Here is a 1,795-nt window from a genome sequence, read left to right as displayed (position 1 = left end):
ACCACAAAAATCAATATTCCAAAATTGTTGATCTCATTCCTATATTATCGGCATTACCCAATTGTTGCATTTTTTCTAGTTTGAAATCAGAAAATCAACATTTTGTAGTATTACGAATAATCCGTCATTCCCCTACAATTCGAACCCATGACTGGATTTTTAACACCCACTAGTTTTTGTTTTTTCCTTTTTTTGAATACAGAAAACGAAAAACCAATGAAAACTTTATAGAATAGATGAGTTTGACAGTATAGACAGTCAGACGTTATTCACAAAACATGAAATCCAACGCAAATCAAGGGGGGCGTGAGATTGAGAGAATTGTATCCATAAACAGATCGGAACGAGGAAGAAGACGAGGCGGATCAAGAGAACGGAAGGGGGATAAGACAGCTAAATTCGAGAAAAAAGTTTGCAGAGAGAGAGAGAGAGAGAGAAAGAGAGAGATCCAGCCCTAGAGAGATCTAGTGTACTTTTAAATTATGGAGAGAGAAGACGTTCCACATTAGTCCTCGTAGCTGATGGCGACTGGTTGAGTTGTTCCAGATGATTCCGATTCGCGAGCTCGTCGGAGAGCCAAGATTGAGTCGGTGAGACTGTCGATTAGTTGTTCTGAAATAGGAGTAATTACAGTAAATGCCATAAGACTAATTGATTTACCTCTATCTTCCGGTGCACTTCTCTTCATCAATCCGAATTCGGTTCCTCCCATTCTATCAAATGATCGTTTCCGTTTGGCACCGAAGAAGTCACTGTTGTCCATTCTATCGAATGCCTTCTTCGTTGGAACCGTCATAAAACGGTATGGATCCGCAGATCGCTTGAAGATATGAGCGCCGAAGTTGTATCCGTACGGATTCTCCTCCTCATACCGATCGAATCGTTTTGAGCCGAACGAGAAGACTCCAGAGTTATCGAATCGATCGAATGCTCTCTTCACAAGACGGCGGGAGTCACTGAAAAACACATCAAATTGAAAATGATCTGAAATTCAGATGCTTACCCGGAAGATGGCGATGCTGGGAAGATCAGATAGGGATAGGAGACGGCGAAACCGATGAGAAGGCACTGAAATGAAAAAAAAGAGATAAACATTCCGATAAATCTTTCTCAGCACACCTGCAGAAAGAGCAGCCGAAGTGGAGATATTGAAAGAAGCTTCTGACTCATGTCGCTTTTGTTACCTGAAACATAATTTATTGAGGGTCGAGTTAGAAGGATCAAACGGAAAAAAGAGAAAAGAAAAGAAGAAAGAAGAGTTCCTGGTCAGTAAAAAAATCAAGAAGAATGAAGTTTAGAGGAAATTAGAAAGCAAGAGGAAATTGAAGAAAAGTGCAAAAAGTGTTTCTGATGGTTTCATCGGTTTCTGACAGAGCTAATCAGACTACGAACTCTTAAAAACAAAATGATTCTTCTTCCGGATGTAGGCGGTCGAAGAGATATGTGATGTAATATGATAAAAGGGCGGGACGAAGCCCTTCTTCCAAAAATTTTGGAAACTTCAAATGCCCTTGGATTAAGAAGTTTTCCTAAGATCAGACCAATGAGGCTGACGTGGTGGTGACTGTTTTTGTAGTCTAGTTGACGCAGTGAAAAAGAAGAAGTCCCCAAAGGAACGGTGAGGGGACATCGTAGACTCGGTTTATATAAGATTCAGATGCGCTAGGCTCCGCCCACTTTTCACCCCTCCCTAACGACTTTTTTGACGGATACCAGGGGCAACAAGGGTGACGCTAGCTTAGTTAGGATTGACATAAATGGTTTTCACCATGGAGAAGTTGTATAGTTGGTGGAG

The 1,795-nt window shown here is 41.2% G+C and overlaps 1 protein-coding gene across 1 annotated transcript; it reads right to left on the bottom strand.

The window, feature by feature from the left end:
- Window positions 1-505: 505 nt before the first annotated feature.
- Window positions 506-1,170, bottom strand: Cbr-nlp-8 (the record flags this gene model as incomplete). Its single annotated transcript, XM_002639892.1, has 4 exons — window positions 506-612; window positions 661-956; window positions 1,004-1,068; window positions 1,120-1,170. The coding sequence occupies 4 exons, from the start codon at window positions 1,168-1,170 to the stop codon at window positions 506-508; spliced, it is 519 nt and encodes a 172-aa protein (XP_002639938.1).
- Window positions 1,171-1,795: the final 625 nt, after the last annotated feature.

This window comes from Caenorhabditis briggsae (genome assembly GCF_000004555.2).
Source record: "Caenorhabditis briggsae complete genome, chrI, whole genome shotgun sequence".
Lineage (NCBI taxonomy): Eukaryota > Metazoa > Nematoda > Chromadorea > Rhabditida > Rhabditidae > Caenorhabditis > Caenorhabditis briggsae.
Note: the sequence above shows the minus strand (reverse complement) of the source record. Positions and strands in the feature narration are given on the sequence as shown.